The 19,561-nt window shown below is 31.5% G+C and overlaps 1 protein-coding gene and 1 long non-coding RNA gene across 2 annotated transcripts; one reads left to right on the top strand and one right to left on the bottom strand.

Moving 5' to 3' along the window:
- Nucleotides 1-2,157: 2,157 nt before the first annotated feature.
- On the top strand, nucleotides 2,158-6,475 carry LOC101492700 (heparanase-like protein 3). The gene is made up of 9 exons (XM_004488460.4): nucleotides 2,158-2,561; nucleotides 3,160-3,196; nucleotides 3,339-3,522; nucleotides 3,999-4,144; nucleotides 4,549-4,779; nucleotides 4,872-5,061; nucleotides 5,329-5,454; nucleotides 5,770-5,869; nucleotides 6,015-6,475. The coding sequence occupies exons 1-9, from the start codon at nucleotides 2,319-2,321 to the stop codon at nucleotides 6,366-6,368; spliced, it is 1,611 nt and encodes a 536-aa protein (XP_004488517.1). The 5' UTR covers nucleotides 2,158-2,318; the 3' UTR covers nucleotides 6,369-6,475.
- A 2,886-nt stretch (nucleotides 6,476-9,361) lies between these two features.
- LOC113786532 (uncharacterized) lies at nucleotides 9,362-12,915 on the bottom strand. Its single transcript, XR_003472752.2, has 2 exons — nucleotides 11,505-12,915; nucleotides 9,362-10,566 (listed from the first exon to the last, which is right to left on the bottom strand). It is a non-coding gene; the product is annotated as an uncharacterized lncRNA (long non-coding RNA).
- Nucleotides 12,916-19,561: the final 6,646 nt, after the last annotated feature.

The raw sequence follows: 19,561 nt of genomic DNA, 5'->3' as shown, positions 1-19,561 counted from the left end.
AATTTATTTAACAAATGAATTATTGGCATGAGACAATAAAACATAAATAAATAGTTATGGATATAATAGAAAAATAAAATTGATACTTTTAGATATGGATGGAAAAATAAACAACATCCTATTCCGTCGTTAACAAAGTGAGTTGAGATCTAAAAATTTCACCTCATTCTTTTGACGTCAGTTCAGTTGATATGTATTTTAAAAAAATTAAATTAAAAGTTAAAAAGTATAAAAAATAGACAAAATTAAAGACAACTTAAAGAAACTATAATGTATAACTGATGATGAGTCTACACATGTAAAAAAAAATAACGGATCTACAAAAACTATGGACATTATCCCTAAATATCAATGATTCATTATCCAGAAATTTAGAATAAGTTAATAAAACAAATAAAATAAAAAGTTACTGACTTAACCATTTGAGATTTAAAATATGAGATCAAAATCATGAAATTGGAGTGATAAAATTAATGAGTCTCTACTATTAAATATAAAAAATAAATAAATTGTAACTTACAAATAACAAGAAACAACACTTAAAAAAATAAAAATCAATTAATAAAGTTTTTAATTTTTTATTTTAATATGATGGGTCACTTCAATTATTTAATTTTTAACGGGTTAGACGTTAAGTCAATTGATAGAGACATGTTCAAAGTTTCAATTTATTCTAAAAAAAAATAGATTAAATAGATGGATTCAACGAGTCCAAATCATTTTACTGTTTTTCTACATATTGGCTTTCAAACAACACTAATATATGTTGTCTGTCCTTTTTATTTATTTATTGTGCTAACATATCCATGTATTGCTATTAACATATGCATATATTGTTATTGCCTACGAAAAATGTTAAATTTGATATAGTTATTTATTAAACTTTATAAAGCACTGATAATTTTAGAAAATAAACAATGTTACACCAAAATGATGATATATAAAGCTATCATCATTTTGGTGTAGCATTGTTTATTTTCTAAAATTATCAATGCTTTATAAAGTTTAATAAATAACTATATTAAATTTAACATTTTCTAAACTTTATAAGTTTAATAATTTTCTAAAATTATCAGTGTTGTTTGAAAGTCAACACTAATAATTTAGGGTTGTTATTAATTAGTTGAAAGTTTGTTAGATTTTTCCCTTTTCATGTCAACAGGTTTCTAAGTTACATAAACCTGCTCATGTATGATATTATTCAATTTATGAAATAGATTATATTATTCAAGCATTTATTTCTTCCAAATTACCCAAGGTAGTATGTATTTTGGTGTTTTCTCATTGTATTTCTTTATTGTTTTTACAACATTTGTGATATTCATCCAATTAAGAAGTGTCGTGAATAGTTTCTAGTTTGTGGAATATTAAAATTAGTTTAAGTATGACAACACAACTCGCGCTTGCGAGTACCCACCCAAATTCATTATGATTTGGATTGGCAAAATGCACTTTGATTGAGCGTGACAAATTAAAAATCGAGGGACAAAGACAAGTTTAGAGTGTTGATATCCAATGTGCATCTGCCCCCAAATTCTCTAATAATATTATTGTCATTTTTAAATTTTATAAACATGTAGATATTAAATATATTTAATATTTTTTAAATATTATAAATTATAATCTCCTCTCTATAGAAAATATGATTTTTTTTTAATTTTATTATTGTATAATAATAATAATTTTGTTATATTAATTAGATTAAATATGACTTTTAAATTTATTATATATATATATATATATATATATGAATGAGGGAGGCGCGAGAAAACCTAACTCCATCAAAAACAGGGTTGATAACTTAAATTTCACATTTAATAAAAAACGAAGACAAATGCAGATTTTCTCTTGGCTCAGGGAGTGAAGAAAACACAACTTACCCCATTGCTATGTCTAAATTTAATTACAAGTTTGTTACTTTAGTTAAGGTAAGTGTAAGTTACAAATTAATTATTCTAGTTAGAAATTAATTATTCTAATTTGATATATAAATTTCAATATACCTATTATTATTTATGGTACAAAATTATATTAGTATTTTTCTGTTTCATATTTAGTATCAATATTTTACAAATTCTGTTTATTTTTTTAAAAAAAATAACTAATAATATTTGGAGGAGAGATAGTATATAACATTTTGTAATCTATACTTATCATATTGTAAGAGAAACCTTTCCAATAAAGAAAAAAGAAATCGTGGACATGTGACTCTGCTCTAAAAGCCCTCACTACCCTCCACAAACTCACTAATGTCTTCTTCACATGTTTATGCATGAATAAAGAAAGGCAAAGATCTTTAATTTGCTTGATTCTGCAAAATGGGTTATCGGGTTCAGCTTCTGGGTATGTACTATTTGGCATGCTTCAGCTTTGTTGTTATGAGCACAGTGAGTGAAACAAGAGATAATAAAACTGTGATGAAAGGGAGTGTTATCATTGATGGAAACTCTGTGATTGGAAATATTGATGATGATTTTGTTTGTGCAACTTTGGATTGGTGGCCCCCTGAGAAATGTGATTATGGTAGATGTAGTTGGGGTCTTGCTTCTCTTCTAAATCTGGTATTCATGCTTTTCTTTTCCTTTTTTCTCTTTTTTGATTATACTATAATTTGTCTTGGAATCTACAAGGTGGGTTTTAGAATGTCATAATATTTGTTTATTATTCCAACATAACAATTAATTAACAATGGTTTTCTTGCAAATTATTTCTATGTTTTTTTGTTTTAATGTTGTTTTTGGGTTTTCGGAATGATGTTTGATTTTTGAATGCATGATGGGGATCTCCTAGGCTCCTAGCTCATCTGGAAATAAAAAATTCCATAAAAGCAACAATGTTTTAGTTTAATTTATTTTTTAATTAAATGTTGCTATCTACACATTGTTTGTGGAGAACAGCATATATATAATAATGACAGAACATCATATAACAATTTTTTCCTTTTACTTAATGATAATATTCTGTTTTCTGCAGGGTTTATTGAAATTATATAATTTCAGGTTGAGTTTTTGGTTTTGGATCTTTATTTTCATTTTCACTAGTTTATTTATTAATTAATCAATAGTTCTAATAGTTTCACTTCATGTTCACGCCACCTTTAAAATCTTGTGTCACGGTAGAATTTGTTACATTACATATTTTATTGTTCATATCATGCAGGACCTCAACAACAAGATTTTTTTAAATGCAGTGAAAGGTTAGAGAGGTTTTTTTTTTTCTTCCATTTCTATTATTATTGTCATAAAAATGACATTAATTAAATAAAATTCTTTCATTCCTTATGTTTACTTGACCATTGGTGGAAAAAAAAAACTTATCAAGGTATCATTTGCTTGCAGCCTTTTCACCATTGAAACTGAGATTAGGTGGGAGTTTGCAAGATAAGGTGATATATGGGACTGAAGATTACAACCAACCTTGCACTCCTTTTATTAGAAAAGAATCCGAAATGTTTGGATTCACACAAGGTTGCCTCCCAATGCCAAGATGGGATGAACTTAATGATTTCTTCCAAAAAGCAGGGTAAAATTCCCTTCTTCGTTTAGTATGTAGGTGCTCTCGCGAGCGCAGGCGTGTGTATGTGTTATAGGACCAGTGATTCACCTTGTGGACTTGTAAACAATGGTTCTATTCGGTAAAAAGTAGTGGATGACAGATAAGTTAGCTGATAGTGGATGAGCTTCTAATGGACTACAAATAAACAAATGAATTGAAATATAAAAGAATATTTTTAATCAATATTTAAACTTTTTCAATTACGATAATGAGGGTAAAAATGAAAGAAAAAATGATACATTATAAGCTATAAATTAGAACGGTACTGGAAGTAGCATTTGAAAAATGTTATAAGCTCGTATGAGAATGACCATTATCAAACAGTTCTACTTTGATCATGCATGCTTATACGCTATAAACTATCTGCTTTAAGCTATTGGTTTGCCCTTGCCAAACAGAGCCCATGTTTATAGCAAGTTAACATTGTTAAACTGTTTTTTCAGGGCTAAGGTTGTCTTTGGATTGAATGCACTTACTGGAAAGTCAATACATTCTGGTTCTGCAACAGGACCTTGGAACTACACCAATGCTGAATCGTTTATTCAATACACTGTTGGAAAGAACTATGCCATTCATGGATGGGAACTTGGTAAGTATATGCAACAGAGTATCTCCTAACAATAGATAAAATTGAAAATTTTAAAATGGTGAATGGTGGTCTCTATTGAAAAACTTATAAATAAGTTGTTGTCTTCTCTAATATTGTTTGCTAAAGGAAGAAAATGGACTATGTCCTTCTAGAATTAGCTATTATTTTCGATATCAAAGCATATTAGATAAAATTCTTCTCACTACTGACACCTTGGATTGAAGGCATGTTCGGTGTCCAACGCGTGCCAGTGTCAGAAATCGACACGACACCAGCACATGTAGTTACACTCAATCACTTCTATTTTTTTAAATTATTACTTGTGCTTACATGTCAGTGTTGTGTCCGGTGTTTGTGTCTGTTTCATAGCTTGAGTATATTGATTAAGCTTTTTTTAACTTCAGGCAATGAATTGAGTGGCAGTGGAGTTGGAACAAGTATTTCTGCAGACCAATATGCTTCTGATTTTGCGGCCTTAAGAGACATAGTTCAAAATGCATATAGAGACTTTGATCCTAAGCCATTAGTCATTGCTCCTGGAGGTTTCTTCGATGCAACTTGGTTCAAAGAATTTATAAGCAAATCTGGTAAATCTTTGGATGTGGTCACTCACCACATTTATAATCTTGGACCAGGTATGTTTCACTGAACAGGTTAATAATCCTTATGTGTTTCAAAACTTCATGAATTTGATTATATCTGAAAACTTAATTTATCTTCTATACAGGTGTTGATGAACACCTTGTGGAAAAAATTCTGAATCCTTCTTATCTTGATGGAGAGAAAAGTACATTCAAAGGCCTGAAAGATATACTTGAAAGTACAGCAACCTCAGGAACAGCATGGGTTGGTGAGTCGGGAGGGGCTTATAACAGTGGACATCATATGGTATCCGATGCATTTGTGTACAGTTTCTGGTTAGTGCTGACTATCCTTGATTTAGATACATTTAGCTATGTAGCACTGACACTTTAGATTGAAAGTGTCTCCAATGTCTGACACGTGTCATTGTCCGACACTGACACATGTGGTTACATTTATTCATTTCCATTTTCTCAAATTACTATCAGTGTCAACATGTCAGGGTCAATGTCGTGTTCAGTGTCCTTCTCTATGTTGGTCCTTCATAGTCATTCGGAGTTCCTTAAAACTAGTTTTGGATAATGTTATTGTATCATAAACAGGTATTTGGATCAACTTGGCATGTCGGCCGCTTACGACACGAAAACATATTGCAGACAGAGTTTGATAGGAGGAAACTATGGTTTACTCAATACTACCAACTTCCTTCCAAATCCAGACTACTATAGGTATTAAATATTGAATTTAACAGTCTTATTTTCTTTGCTCAAGTCATGAGATGTATAACATCATAAAACAGTTTTGCAAGTTAAACTTGCATTCTTCATTCAACAACTACCTTGGTAAAGAATTAGAAGCATGATTATGGACTAGCTTGGTTCAGCATTTGTGTATCATTCTTCTTGAGCTGATATGAACCCATATCTGCCATGTTTTATTCATTAATTGCTTTACATACAACTTTGTCTACTTTGAAAATACCCCATTTTATATTTTCATGGTAACATTTATGTGGTAATGGGATGAAATTTTCTTATTTGCAGTGCTCTTCTTTGGCACCGACTCATGGGTAGACATGTACTATCAACTACCTTCTCGGGGACAAACAAGATACGAGCTTATGCACACTGCGCAAAGCAATCCGTGAGTGAAATTTTGTATTATTGCAATTAAAAAGTGGGTGTTACTTCCACTTTTTCAAACTATTACCAATGTTGTGTCTGATTTGGTGTCTGGTGTTTAATAGATACAAACCTTGAAACCTAATTTAATATACTTGATCTTACAGAAAGGAATCACCATACTATTGATCAACCTAGACAACAGCACAAATTTTGAAGTGACCTATAGCAACACTAAGAGTTTGTGGCACAGAAAGATGTCTGATAATTCAAAAATAATGAAACTACCTCTTCATAGTTCAAGTGTAACAGCAAGAGAAGAGTACCATCTAACTCCACAAGATGGAAATATTCATAGCCAAATCATGGTATTGAATGGAAATGTTTTATCTATAAACTCAGATGGTGATATCCCTCCTTTGGAGCCTCTATATGTAAACTCATCAAAGCCTATAACAGTTGCTCCTTTTTCCATTGTATTTTCTCATATACCTGATGCTGTTGTTCCGGCTTGCGGCTAGTTATGTTGCACTAGGCGAAACCAAAAATTGGTGTCACTTGGTGATTGAACAGATTAATATTGACTTTCAATTTATAATTGTTAATGAACTGAGTGCTAGTTTTTTTTTTTTTTTGTTGAAATTTGGACTTTGATAGTTTTCTATTTTGTTTGCTTCTCTGTGCTTATCCATTGATTGAGTTCATTACGATGAGAAAAGCAAATTGAAAGTGACAAATTCAATTTCTTGTCTTCCCTTAGTTATACACCCAAGGTTCATCACCTGAGTTATCCATGCTTTAATGAACTTCAAATTGTATAGAGTCAGCAGCTTAGTGTTTACATAATTACATACAGGAAATAAGAAAAACTCAATATCAACCAAACTATTACATGAAACCATCTTTTTTACTATAGATGTTATCCAAACTCTCTTTCTAATGCTATTATTCTTAATCATATCTTGTCAAGTATTTCTAGACATCAAGTCACACATTTTCATATGTGCTACAAGAATTTTATTTTTGTTATGTATTGGGCGGTCGGTTTCGGTTGCCGATGGATTCAATTTCCTCATCTGAGCCTAACCGTGTACACCCATTAAATTTTACCTGCAAGATCCGACAACCCAATCCAGATCACCCGTTTGCTTGTAGGCCTTACGAGTCAAATAGTTATGGATGGGTGACTTGCATTTATGAAATTCGTTATTTTGCATTATTATTCTTCGTCGTAAGTCTGGTTTGAGTGAAACCAACGCCAAAACGAGCATGTGAACGATGGCTATATTATCCTATGATTATTTCCCGATTTAGGATAAGTTAACTTGATTCAATTTCGAAATTGTTATTCTTAGAATGTGTTTTCATTATTTATTTTTTACGTTTCCCCATAAACTTTCGAGTTAGATCAATTGATGGACAAGAAGTCAAAGAACAAAGGCTTTTTTGTTGTGGACTCGTGTTCGCGTGTGAAAGCGTCGAAAAAAGGTAAAGGGTGATAAAGCCTTCAATTTCATGAGTATATTATAATGTGCGATGAACAGGAAAACCGTATTTCTCAACAATTCATTCGGGTTCCCTACGCATGGTGGTAGTCATATTTAGTAATAATTGAATTAATATGACTAATTAAGGTTTGTAAAATTAAAATATGGATTATAAACTTTTATTAGGTGTTGTCTGATTTAAATTCTGCAATTGTGTGGTATATGTAAAGAAAGTTTAAGCTTTTATTTTTAATATGTTGAAAGTCTTATTTATGACACATGTGATAAAATTTGAATTTATGTGTGGAATATATGAAAGTTTTAATTTCTATATGTATGTGATGAAAGCTTAAATTTTTATGATGTAACAGATTGAAGTTTTGATTTTTATGATACTTTTATGAATATATGATTTCTTGATATGTGTAGTGGAAGTTTTGATCTTTGTGATAGTTGCTTATGAATATATGATATTCATGATATGTGGGGTGGAAGCTTTGATTTTTATGATGGTTGTTTATGAATATTTTATTTTCATGATAAGAACTTGTGATGTATGATTTTAGTGATATTTGAATAAGGTGATGATTTCTTATAAGTTATTTTTGGATCATTTGACCTAATCTTAGTGGGTTGTATGAGAATGTTTGATTTTGATAATACGTCACATGTCATGGCATATGCATCTTAGTGGTGTGAGAATATTTTTTTTTTTTGATAATGCACCATCATATCATGGCATATACATCTTCGTGGAATTTGCCTTTGTGGTAGATTTATTTTTTCCATGGATAATTTTCTGTGTGGAAGTTGCCTATTGGCATGTATTATATCCGAATCATATAGTTATCAAGAGCATGCATAACATTGCACTATCTTGTGATTTTTTTGTTGTGGTTAATAAGTATCTAATTTAATAATAATTTTTCTTAGATGATTTAATGTTATAATGGAATATTAACTTTCCTTGAGTGATTTTGACTTTTATAATATGATTTTTTCTTCAAATGCTTTGATATATTTTGATGTTTTTATACGGCTATGTGTTGATTATTTGTGTGTTCTTCTTACTTATATTATATTAACAACATGATTTTATAACTCACCCCCTTCGTTGTTTGTGTTTGACTGGCTTGACCTTGCATTTGCAAAATCGCAATTATTACAGGTTAATGAGTCTTGAAATTCAAGTTTGAGAGAAAATCCCACTTTGTTTGGTGATATTGGGAATGAAAGATATAATTTATATTTTACTTATTTAATTAGAAAATACTTTTGTATGAAAATCATACAAGTACTACTAATTTTTTGGAATTAAATTAGTAAATTATAGTTAAATCGAGTTTAATGATATTGCATTGTTTTATAGGAGGAAAAAGTCTGAAGTATTCCATTTGTATTTTGAGAAACATGATATCCTAATAACTCATAAAAGTTTTAATTTTTTATTTTGATAAAGTTTCTATTTATCCACTGTGAATTTTAGTAAAAATATTATATAAATTATTATGTATACTATTTTGGAGTTTAGAGTTTACTAATTATTTAAATGAATAGTAGTTTAGGTATTCTTACTTTAAAAAAAAATGTCGTAATTTTTCTAAGAAATAAGTATTTTTAAGTAATGATTTGGATAAAAAATTTAGGACATTACAAGTATCAAGCTCCATATGTTTTGTTCTAGAATGAAGAATCAAATCGTGAGACAACATTACAACACTAATATTATCACAAAGCGTTGTAGGTAGACGAACATGAATTTGATGCTCAGATAAAATATATTTAATCCATGTTAATTATGAAACAGTATGAGCTAGACTACAATATTTGGCTCCATTACTTGATCTAGCTATCAAATGTTACTTCTTAGAGGACCACGAGAAAGGAGGACAAAAAATGTGCATGAACCTAAAGTAAACCTTAATATCATCAAGATCATTGGCCCAATCAGCATCACTGAATGCAGTTAAAGTAAAATGCAAGTCTGGTTTTCCTGGTTGCAATAATAGAACATAATATGCAAAACCTTTAGGATATCTCAGAATTTATTTAATTGATTTCCAATGTGATTCCAATGGCTTAGATATAAATGGGTAGACTTTATTTACACTGTATGTAATTTATGGACGAGTAAAAGTAACATATTGAAGAGCTCAAATGATGGATATTACATAATTGGATTTGATAAAGAACTAGTTCCAAATTTGTTGAGTTTACAAGAGGATACCATTGGAGATGAGATTCCCTTTGCATTAGTCATGTTTGACCTAACCAAGAAATCATGAATATACTTGTCTTGTAACAGAAGAATACAACCATTGGCTAAATGTTTTACCTCAATGCCAAGAAAATAATCCAATGATCCCAAATATTTTTTTTTGGCAAACTTGGTGTTGAGTTTAGAGATTAGATCCTAAATTAATTGAGGAGTAGACCCAATAATGAGAACATACAATTAAGTCCCAATACTTGGAAGGAAACCAAACTGAATGAGAAAATTAGTGAGACATTCATTCCATGCCCTAAGAGCCTGCTTCAATCCATTAATAGTCTTGTTCAATTTACACACCAAGGACTTGTTTGATACACAAAACCAGAAGGTTGCTTCATAAAAACTTCCTCTTGCAAGGTGCGATTGGGGAAATCATTATTTATGTCAATTTGTTGAATGTTCTAGTTATGTAAAATAGGATTTATTTGTGGAATAAGGTTTGTAGGTAAAGATGATGAAAATGATATATAAGGTATTCGTGAAGTAGTTGTAGGTTATTGGGATACTGATTAAGATTCAAGTAAAGTGGATATAAGGGGTACCAGAGTAGGACTATGTGGTTCAGGAGAGTTTTGAGGAACTAATTGTTGTTGAGTTGGTAAAGGATGTTTTGTGACTAGAAATGAAATAGAAGCGAGATAAGTAACATGTGAGTGAGTATTAGGAAAAGTTCTGCCAAACATTTTACTATAAGGAAATTTGGTTTAATTGAATCTCACATCTTTAGAAATATAAATATTTCTCGATGCAGTCATAGATTTGTGTCCTTTATGTAATGGAGAGCGACCCATGTTACACATTCAATGGATCTAAAATCAAGCTTTTGTTTGTTAGAAGGCCTCAATAAAGGATATCAAGTACAACCAAACACTATAAAGGAATGATAATCATGTATTCTTTTTTTATTTATTTAAAGCATGGTAAGGTGAGGTAAATTCAATGAGATTGGTTGTAGGCAGCCTGTTTATAACAAAAACAAAAGTATTATGTAATGGAGCTGAAGCATAAACAAGTAAAGACAATCATATTTCCACTATATGTATGTGTTTCCTTTCAACCAAACTATTTTGATGAGAAGTGTGTGGGCAAGTGACTCTATTCACAATGCTTAAGTCAAGCAACATATTGGAAAAAGACCTAAATTCACCACTCAAATCACTTTGCATAACCTTAATTTTGTGTAAAAATAGGGTGAGGATATGTTGAAAAACTTGTTTAAAAGCTTGTAAGGCATGTGATTTTTGCTTAAGAAAACATATCCAAGTGTATTTGGTAAAATTGTCAACAAAGGCAATGTAATAGGTATATCCATTTGAATGTACAGGCAGCTAGTCCCTAGATATTAGTAAGTATAACTTCAAAAGGTGTTGTGTATGTAGTGGTAGAAGATCGTGTGTGCAATCTATGTGATTTCCCCATAGAACATGCATTCCACAAATTCAACTGAGTTTTTTTTGAAAAGGTATCTTACACAATTGTAGGACATATTTTACAGCCATTCAAGTGTGAATGGCCTAGTCTATTATGCCAAAGAGAAAACTGACCAACAAATGTAAAGTAAGTACAAGGTTTATTAGAAACAATATTGCAACTTGAAGCAAAATGAAAAACAGGTTTGAAAGACTCAAAAATATTATGAATTTGCAAGTTCTTGAAGGAATAGTGACCATCATCTCCAATTGATCCCTTTAACAAGACTTGGTCGGATTCTTGCAATTTAACCAAACAAATAGGTAGAAGAAATTCAAAACAAACCTTGTTATCTTTGGCAAATTTAGACGTTGAGACAATATTTTTATTTATATGGGGATAATGCAGCAAATTGGTTAAGGTAAATTTGGTATGACGTAAGCAATTGGAGTAAAGAATAAAAGAGCCAATGGATTTAATGTGCAAACCTTGTCCATTACCCATTAAAACTTTGATTGGAGCCATTGTAGGGAATACTTTGAGTGAAGTTTTGTTGATCTGCAGTAAGATGATGTGAAGCCCAAGAGTTTGGATACCAAGATTATGCATCAAAATTATGGGGATAAGAATATCTAGAAATTGAAGGTTGGTGTTGCATTGCCAAATTTGCTAATGGATTAACAGGTTGAGAATTTGACCTAGGTGTAGTAAAAGTCAGTTTCAGGTTTTAAGATGGAAAATTCAACGAATTGGGGAAAAGTTTGCTCAAATATGTGCTAACAGTGAAAAATATCATGACAATACTTGTTGCATAATTGGCATGTAGGTCTAGTTCCACCACGTCCTCTAGATCGGCCTCGTCCCCCAAGATATCCACGACCTTTATCGTCGTCAATGGATCTACCATGATTGAATTGATTTGAGGTGGCATTGTAATTATGAGAATTAGGGTTTTGATAATTGCTTGTTTGTGCAATATTCGGCGTAACATACGGTGTAGATAATTCTTGTCTGCATTTTTCAAACTGAACTTCTTGAACAAGAATCAAGGCTTCAATGTCATCTACATGTGGACAATCCTTCAACAACCTAAAAAGAATCAATAGTGCATTTAATTCTAAGTAGATATTAATAGATGGTGCGCGAACCTTTCTTCGTGTTCTTGAGCTCATATCGTAACTGGTGAACTTTAGCTTTCAAATAGGAGTGAAAATACTTATGAATTTTATCCCAAATTTTCCAAGAATGCTTGCATCAAATCACACATGGTAAGATTTCCTCTGAAAGAAATGAAATGAACCAAGTAAGAAGCATTTGATCCTTTAGTAACCAAGATTGATACAAATCAAATACTTTGTTGAGAAAACGATATGCTTCCAATTCAAAATTTGGAGGAATTTACGGAGTCGCTGCAAAACGATGTAGCTTGTACGCAGTGATGACACCGTCAACTTGTTGATTCCGTCAAAAATAGTTCTTATTAGATAGTTTGGTCAATAACATATGAATAAATAGTTGTGGTCATTTAAAGCGAAGAATCTAAACAGAATCATCCATGGTGGATTTAGTATGTTTATGAACAAGATCTTCTTGATTAGAATCAGATGATGTAGAAGTACAAAGAACTGAAATAATCACAGATTTAAAGAGCGGAATGAAGATGAAGCGAAAAAAGAGAATAACTTATGGATCTATGAATTGAAGCTCTCTGATACCATTTTAAAGATTGAATTCTATGAAATCATATTCAAGAACTGTGTTTCTTATTGATTGAAAAAAAAACACACTATGTGTGGTGAATACAAACATAAATTATTTCTTAATGGGAGAAATAGTACTGTCATATTTATACAAGATGAAGAGAATAGAAAATGATCTTACTAGTTATAACAACCAACTAATAACATACTTTAGAAATAACTAACTTCTAATTAATTGGATAGTTCTCTAATACTGTTTATTAATTTTAAGTTGATATATATGTTTTTAAGAAGTCCCACATCAAACATCTTTAAAGAAACATCAACATCTTTAAAGAAAATAAGATATGTATCACATATAAAATGAGGTGCATGCCTCTTGTCTCGTTAAGTGCAAGTTTAGCATTTTCAAATATTTAAAAATAAAATAAAATGAAAACTAATTTTTTTCTTAAATAAAAAAATGGAAAAAGTGAAAATTCAATTGGATTTGAGAAATAGCGCCAACTGTCGATTTCCTGATTTTAAGTTGGATTTCTTGCTTGTATTTTTGGATATAGGATCCATTGGACAAGATGCATGTCTGATTTTCAGTCAAACTGCCTAATCTGGTCCGATTTTTATTACTTTGATTTTATCACATAAAAGCACCAAAGCACTAGATACCATTCTTCATTTCAACAATGGGTACAAGATATTTAAGCACATTGCTTGCGGTCTGATGTCCAGTTATGAGTTCAAAACTATAATTATTTGTATTTGACTCTTTTAAAATGCACAATTCACTTCAAAGAGTAAAATGAATAATATCAATTAATTAATAATAAATCAAAATATATACCGTAGGTATATCATAACAAATTAAAATAACAACTATTAAATTTTGAGTTAGAATACTCTCAATTTTTTATTTTCTCCATTTTTTCGTTTACCAGATTTTTAAGAATATATATAAAATATAATAATGTGACATTTCAGGGGAGGATCTTTGACTCTTAAATTTCTCACTTTACACTTTATTGAGTTTAGAAGATCCAAATTATAGTTTTCATGTCTATTGCTAAATTTATATTCATATATTGTATTTTATAGATTTTTTTTATTATATTATTTTTTTGAAAATAAATTCCAAAATACTCTACTTTGAAACTAATATTCTAAAATGTCTTATTTTTTTGAATTTCAGGAGGTCAAATCCTAGGAGTGCGACCATTTATTGGTTTGACATTTTATTATTTTTTAATTTGATAAAAAAATAAATAAATTAAGCATGCGACTTCCTGAAGGAGGGAAGTTTTCAAGCTCAATAAATGGTCGCATCCCCATCCTAAGACCTCTTGAAGGCCCAAATATATTTTGGTACTTCTAGGGGTGTAATGGGTCGGTTTGGTTTGATTTTCTGTGAAAAATGAATTCAAACTAATGAAATTTAACCGGGTTGGTTTGGTTCGGCTTGACTTGTTTTTTATAACTAGATCCAAACCAAACTAAATCGTTGATATACGGGTTGGTTCGGTTCGGGTGATTGGATTTAAAAAAAAGAAAGACCGATAAACATTTCAATTTTTTGATAGAATAAAAAAAATATACAAGTGCAACAACAATTTTAATTTCTTCCTCTAAAATAAAATTTAGAATAATTACAAACTCATAATTTAATCTTCTAAAATAATAAAGTAAAATATGCAGTACCATTACATAATTTGATCCCTCAAAACAGAATTTGAAATAACATAGTGCAATTACAGCCCAAGTTAAAATACAAAACAGACACTAATATGTCAAATTAAATCAGAATCTAGTTCACTAGATTCTAAATGTGAATTTAAATTATACAAAATAACAACAATCTAAAGTAGGCACTAACAGTCCACTTGAATGATAAAGTCCACTTGAATGATAAAAATCTGAAGACAAAAAAAGTAAACAGTTATAAATTATAATATGAAATTCATTTCTAACTTGAACGGATCAAATTAAATATAACATTAGATTGCATTCTTCATTCATGTCATGTCATCTGTATTAACTCCAACAATAGTAATACGTAATCCAACAATTTCAAAACATTGAAACACACAATCCACAATAAATTAGTTTGTTAATATAATAATAACAAGGTGAACAAAAATGAGAGTTGAGTTACAAATCAACTTTCATACCTACTTCAAGTTGTTGCACTTCATCCATTTGTGTTCTTAAATCAATTACCTTTGGGTTTCTTATCTGATTTTGGATACAAATCAAAGCTTCGACGAAATTGGAACTCAAACTACTACAAAATGAATCAAGTACGCGACCTCCTGTACTAAATGCATATTCAGATGACACTATAGACATCGGAATAACCAATATATCTTTAGCCCAGTGGGAAATGAGATAATATTTTTTAGATTTCTCTTTCTACCACTGTATAATATGAAAATAATTTTTGATTTCTTCAACATCAGCCTCAATATACCTATCTAATTCACTCTCTTGCACATTTGTTTGTTTTTTCTTCATCTTTAATCAAAATGCAATATCCCAATCACCATCAGCATCATCAACAAACTGATTTGTGTTAGCTTGTGTACTAATTCTTGAGGCTACACTACTAGACTCACTTTCATCACTAGGAATGGGATATTCCATCACATAATGCTCAAAAAAAAAAAATTGACAAGATCTTTTAATGTTTTCAACATATCTTCGCTCCTATCACTGCCATACAATTTAGTAAAACAAAATTCAATATATTCATATTTATAACGGGGATTAGAAAAAAAAAATAGTTTATAACATTACTATCCCAATACTTATTAAACTTCACTTGCAAATTTGTTGTCATCGTCCTCAGCTTTTCATCCTCACAATTAGTCAATTTTTTAATGGCTTCAGAATGTGTAAGAACGCGAGTGTATTTTTTTTTCCTTTAACACATTAATAAAAACATCAAAGTGTAGCACAAACGACAAATGTCATAATTAATTATATCATAATTATAACAACTGAAATAGTCTTTAGGTGAAAAACTAGAATATCCAAATATAAAATACACTAGGGCTATTAGACCTATCAGACATAGCTCATACCTCTGGGATATTCTCGGCAAACACCTGCATAAAATCACTGCCCCAAGAATCTCGACTTTCTCCACGTAGCATCAAAAAATGGAACATAGACCCGTCAAAATATAAGTCAAGCTGACAATATAAGGTATATGTACAATCTTCCAAATTGAAATAAATACACCCACAAAAGAAAAACATCTAGCCCTTATACAACCATCTAATCTGATCATGCTACAAAAACTATACAACCCGGATGTTCTCCACGCTCTCTGCAAAATCCTCCCGACACAACTTCGGTCAGGTATGTCTAACTACATTCCCATCTCCAATGTATTAACCGATAGGATGGTCCTGGTTCTCATCAGAGGGAAAAGCGCATATTTCCACAATAATTGTAAAGGGTCACCAACCGAAAATAACAAATATCACATAGCATTTAAATTTCAAATGCACAAAATAACCTTTCAACTTAGCATACTCTTTGAAAGGGTTTTCATATGCCAAACATGCATGATCAAAGTTGAAAAATGAAGTTTTTAACAAAACTGCATTGTCGTATTCGAATACAGCAAACTCGTCTTCAAATACAGTGCTAATTCAAAAGTCAATAGCAAAAATCATATTACCGTATTCGAATACAATCATGTTGTATTCGATTACACGTATTCGAATATAGTCTTGTCGTATTCGAATACAAGTGTGAAATCCTAAGTCAGTAGCAAACTTTGTGCTGTCGTATTCGAATACAATCTTGTCGTATTCGAATACAATTGTGAAAATGCAAATTTTCAGTTTTGAAAACATTTCGAAATCATTCGAAACTTACAACACAATGTCAATCATCACATAGCAATTACGACACAATCACAAATAACAACCGAGTATGTTTATACGATCATCATAGTATATCAAACATGACTCACGTGCCAAACACACTAATGCAATGCATTTATGCCAAAATGCATGATTCCGGAAATTCCAAACCAAAGCTCTCCTCGAGAGGCGTTAATCGTAATTGTACAATCTCTCACAGACCAATACTAATTACCAAGGTGTCACATATCACATGCCCGCACGATTTATTAAAGTGTAGCCTATCACAGGTCTTACACCATAATTCCAAACAAAACCCTCTGCGAGGGGCGTAAATCCTAAATGTACAGTTCCTCACGAAAAAACACGAATGCAGTCTCTCACGGACAACACAAGTGTAGTCTCTCACGGACAAACACGCGTGCACTCTCTCACGGACAAACACATGTGCAGTCTCTCACGGACAAACACAATTTACTATGGTGTAGTCTTGCACGGACAAACACCTGTGCAGTCTCTCACAGACAAACACGATTAACTATGGTGTAGTCTCTCACGGACAAACATTCGTGCAGTCTCTCATGGACAAACACAATTTACTAGGATGTAGTCTCTCACGGACAAACAACAGTGCATTCTCTCACGGCCAAACATGATTTACTATGGTGTAGTCTCTCACGGACAAACACCAGTGCAATATCTCACAAAAAAAGCACGATTTACTATGGTGTAGTCTCCCACAGACAAACACCAATTAAATCCTTGTAAGGATAAGATGAACCCCTCAACTCATGGAACCATCCTGTGGCCCATCACGGTCACCACTTAAACATTGTGGCTCATCGCGGTCACCACTTAAACATCATAGCCCATCACGGTCACCACTTAGTCGCACCTCAACGCACCTTAAACATACATATAACATTTTTAAACACATAATCTCATCAAAACTTAATCACCACAACATCACACATAATCACACCACAATCATTCATAATATCAATTATGAACACATAATCACATCCAAATTAATCTCCACAAATTCACTCATTAACCACCTCAAATTTAATTCAACAATTCACCCATCAATTTTAAATTTCTCAATTCCCACCAAATTTAATCCACAAATCACCCATATTACAACTCCACATATTTCAACCATAATCCACCCATTAATTTCCATAATTTCAAACATAATTTTACACCAAATTAATTTCCACAAACCACCCGTAAAACACATCAAAACAATTTCCTCAACCACACTTAAATCACCTTAAATTCATTTTTCACAAATCCACACATAAAACATACATCAAACACATAAAACATACCTAAAAAAAATTCATAATATTAATTATGAACACTTCAATTCCACCAAACATGAATCACCACAAACCACACCTCAAACACACCAAATTCGAATTCCACTAATCCACTCATAAATCGAATTAAATTCATTTTTCCACAAATATACCTCAAACACATAAAACTTATTTTTCACAAATTCACATATGAGGTCCTAAATGCAAACTAAAAGTTTGGAAGGAACCCTTACCTTAACGGTAGCTTTAACAGCCGATTACGGCACCGCGATTCATTTCGGTAAAATTTTCGCTCGCTTCGTCGCTTCCAAAGTTGGCTCTCTAGCACCATAGCGAGGAGATGAACAACTTTTCCTTCTGTCTCTTCGCTAAATAAAGCTTACATCTAGAAGAAATTTTGGTTTGTGTTTTGGGTGGTTTTTAAAACAAAAGCTTGAAAACAGAAAAGGAAGAAGAAGAAAGGAATTCTCGAGCGGGAAATGTTTTCTGTTTTCTTTCTTAAGTATATATATATATATATAAATAAAAGTGAAACCAAACCACAAATATCTAAATACTCTTACACACATCACTTCGCTAACATCTCAAACTATTTTGATAAAAATATCTACTCTCGTCGCAAGTCAATTGACAGATAAAATTTTCAGCAACCCGAGATATTTTTAACAAAACTGCCCAATATTACATTCTTCATAACGTAAATAAATTATTCTTCGACAAAAGATTCACCGTAATTAATCTAATTTATTTATCGACGAATATTTTTAATTGGAGCACCAAAAAGATATTTTTGGCATTAAACTCACAAAATATCAATAACTTGGCTAAAAAGCCTCATAATTCAACACCAAAATACATAAATTTGAAATTAAAACTCAGAGTCTTACATTACTACCCCCTAAAAGAAGTTTCGTCCTCGATACTTAAGGTGCGAGTAACAACCACACTAGGTTTGTACTGAAATTCAACAATACAAGTCACAACCTGTTTCACCCGACCTACTCGAAGAAAGTGTTGCCCACCCCTTTTCATAGGGTGCTTAATAACTCTACATTTTCCTTGCCGGTAGACTCGTCTGTTCCATTCAACACGATTTTGTTTACTATCAACAAGAGATTAAGGATGATCAGTCCCTCAATTTGTCAATAAATAGCCAACAACCATGAAGGTGGCTTGGACTGTCTTAACCAAACTGTAATAGCGCTCCCCGCGACTTGCACTTAAGGTTATCCTAATGCACAAGCGATCAAACAAACTTCTCAAGGTCCACTGAGTTTCCCGTATTTTATATAACTTTGCTCTTATCGACGAATTACAATCTCCTAAAACTATGCACATAACCTCATATACGCCTACTTGGTACGAAACATCCATTTGGTATCAAACCGAAACACTAAGTATGACACCAACACATTGAGTGCAAACAATCATTACCTAATGATATGACATCCAATCCATACCGAGAATGATCTCGAGTGATTGTAGAGGTAAACAAATCAAATTAGTCATAGGACAAATCAAATTAATCATAGGACAAATCAAATTATGTTCCTTGTTGTTGTTATGTGGTCGGTCATAGGACTTAACTACTTGTTTTCCTTTGTTGTCCTGTTGGTTCACCCAAATAGGTCCTCCTGAATTAAAATTTCCTCCTCGA

This window comes from Cicer arietinum, chromosome 1, assembly GCF_000331145.2.
Source record: "Cicer arietinum cultivar CDC Frontier isolate Library 1 chromosome 1, Cicar.CDCFrontier_v2.0, whole genome shotgun sequence".
NCBI classification, from domain to species: domain Eukaryota; kingdom Viridiplantae; phylum Streptophyta; class Magnoliopsida; order Fabales; family Fabaceae; genus Cicer; species Cicer arietinum.
Note: the sequence above shows the minus strand (reverse complement) of the source record. Positions and strands in the feature narration are given on the sequence as shown.